The following is a 2,685-nucleotide window of genomic DNA, read 5'->3' on the forward strand; positions in this document are numbered from 1 at the left end:
TCTGTTTTTCCCCACAGAAGAAAGGAATCTGAACGGGTTGGAAAAGCCAGAGCACAGTGAGTGTGTGCCTTCCACATCTGCTCCTGCATCCCTGAGAAAAGATGCTGCCACCACCTTTCAGCAGAGAACAAGCAAGATGACCATCCATGAAAAGTGAGCCAGAGAATTTCATGAGGAAAAAATGAAATATCTGAAGGAAGAACATGAAATGAAAATGAGAATTCTACAGGTTGAATTGGATATGAAGTTGGAAAAAAGAGGTATGATCCAAAAACGATACAGTAAGGAGGCAATTGTGATTACCAGCCATGGTGAACAATATGATGTATAAACAATAAAAACAAAAATAAACCTTTTGTCATTTAGATATTCATGACTGAGTGTATTTAAACAACCACAAACTACATTTTCAACCAGTATTGGTTTAGTAATTTTTTTTAATTTTGCTGCACACTATTTTAATTTTGTACAGAACAAAAATTATCAAGGCAAAATAAGGCATAATGAATACATTCCATATTGAAATACATCTCATCTAGCTGAAGTGCTGCAATGTGAAAGCAACTCTGTGTGCAAGTCCTCGTTGGTCACTGGCTGCCTCAGTCATGGGCACATCTGCTTCATCGTCATCTTCCATTGGAGGATCAGGACAGCAGCGCTGCTTCAGGTAGTTGTGCAGCACCGCTGTAGCAATGATGACCTTGCAGCATCTCCTTGGCCTGAAGCGAAGTGTATTACGTAAACACTGGAATCGATTTTTCCATATTCCAAACATGCGTTCAACCATGCCTCTTGTTCGGATATGAGCTCTGTTGTATCTTTGCTGCTCAGCTGTTGTGGGATTTATGTATGGAGTGAATAAAAAGTTACTCTGACCATATCCACTGTCACCAAGTAGAAGTCCACTATACTGTCCACTCTGAAACGGAGCACATAATGAAGAGTTGACAAAAATCCTTGAATCGTGAGTTGAACCTTTCCAGCGCGCAACAATGTTTGAAAACTCTAAATTAGGTGTGCATACACCCTGAACGTTGATAGAAAACCAGTTCTTACGGTTCCTGTACTCCTCAGCATCAGGGGTTGATGGACACTTGACAGGAACATGACATCCATCTATACAGCCAATGACACCTGGGAAGTGCCCATATTCATAGAATTGCACTTTATATTTGGCTTGGTCAGCAGCATCAGGAAACGTTATGTAAAGACTCCTCAGTTCACAAATGGCTCTGCTGACTTTGTGAACTATTCTACACACAGTTGCTTCACTGGCACCACACAAATCACCAGTTTCACGGTGAAAGGTCCCGGACGCAAAAAACCTCAGTGTGAGCAGAACTTGGAGAGAAATGGGTAAAGGCCTTCCTTTCAGAGACAGACAGGAAAGTCTAGGCTCAAGCAAAGATATTATCTCCACTGCATTTTCCTTGGACATACGAAAGCGGTCTTGAAAAGCTGTGTCATCAAAGTAATGTAATGGATCACTCCTATCCACAAGTACTCTGGCTGGCCTCTGTTGTGCATGTTGGTTTTCATTTAGATATTCCAAATATTCCATGCTCCCTCACAAACAGTACTAAGCAGGAGTTAAACCTGCCTCTTTGAAGGATTAATTTAAGATTAAATTTAGTCATAGACTAGCTATAATCCTTCCTCTTGCAATCGGCTTTGTTTAATCCAGAACAGGCTAAATCTTTGACTATTTTAATATATATCTGTGCAAGTCGCTTTGAGTTAAGACAGCTCAAGTGGGCAGTTTAGTCTGGGACTAGGCTTAAGCCATGTCTGTGAAACCGGGCCTATGTCTGTAACAGAATCTTATGACTTGTAGGTGGCACTAGCCTGGTTAAAACCAGACCCTTCTCAGTTGAAACTGAGTGTAGGGTCTGGGGAAGCTATGTAGACAAATCATTTCCAAAGGGGCGTCACCAAACGACGTAGCTCAAATTCCTCTGGGCGCAATTGGATAGTCTTAAAACCAATCAGATCGATGAATGAGATGACGTATGCAGAGCGACGGAGAAACATCTGTTGTTCTTTGCTCCGGTTTTAACGAAAACGGTAAGTTTAAATCACTCAAAACAGACGCGATAATAGATTCGAACGAGAGATGTTCCACGGCGGTATCCATCTTTGTAATGAAATCTCCTTCAGCGTCGCTGCGCTGTCGTCATCATGTAAATCCCTCCCCCAACGTTTCTGATTGGTGCCGCGATTTCAGCGGCACAGTAATGAGTTTGAATGGGCTCTTCTCCAGACTATCCTGGAGAGAGAATTAAAATTCGCTGGAAGTAGTCTGGGTTTTCCCAGGCTAAGGTGGCACTGTTCCTAAATTCTGAATGGCCCCTCAGATCATGGTTCCGATGAAGGGTAAGGGTTAGCCTCTGGAGCAATTTTGGGTTGACCTTGTTAAATTTGTGATACCATAACTATTGAATGAAGATAAATAAAAATATTATATGTTTCTGTGCAGCTCAGACGGAAGATCATCTGCACTTATTTTGAGAAGAATGAGAAGTAGCAAAAAACTGAATCCTGTACTTTTCAAAATGGCCACTAATGTAATGGGCAGAGTAATATATTGATTGTGATCACCATGGTGAGAGTAATCAGGTGTACTAAGTTGATTTTTTTCTAGACCAAACGGTTCAAAAGTTAACCATTTCAGTGTTGAATATTTGA

At 41.2% G+C, this 2,685-nt stretch overlaps 1 protein-coding gene across 1 annotated transcript; it reads right to left on the minus strand.

The window, feature by feature from the left end:
- Positions 1-294: 294 nt before the first annotated feature.
- LOC311082029 (putative nuclease HARBI1) lies at positions 295-1,789 on the minus strand. Its single transcript, XM_084112775.1, has one exon. The coding sequence runs from the start codon at positions 1,559-1,561 to the stop codon at positions 536-538; it is 1,026 nt and encodes a 341-aa protein (XP_083968901.1). The 5' UTR covers positions 1,562-1,789; the 3' UTR covers positions 295-535.
- Positions 1,790-2,685: the final 896 nt, after the last annotated feature.

This window comes from Abramis brama (genome assembly GCF_963993115.1).
Source record: "Abramis brama genome assembly, chromosome: 4".
NCBI lineage: Eukaryota > Metazoa > Chordata > Actinopteri > Cypriniformes > Leuciscidae > Abramis > Abramis brama.

Excerpts from the sequence above, each read along its gene's own strand:
- LOC311082029 (XM_084112775.1), bottom strand. The coding sequence starts at position 1,561 with ATGGAATATTTGGAATATCTAAATGAAAACCAACATGCACAACAGAGG.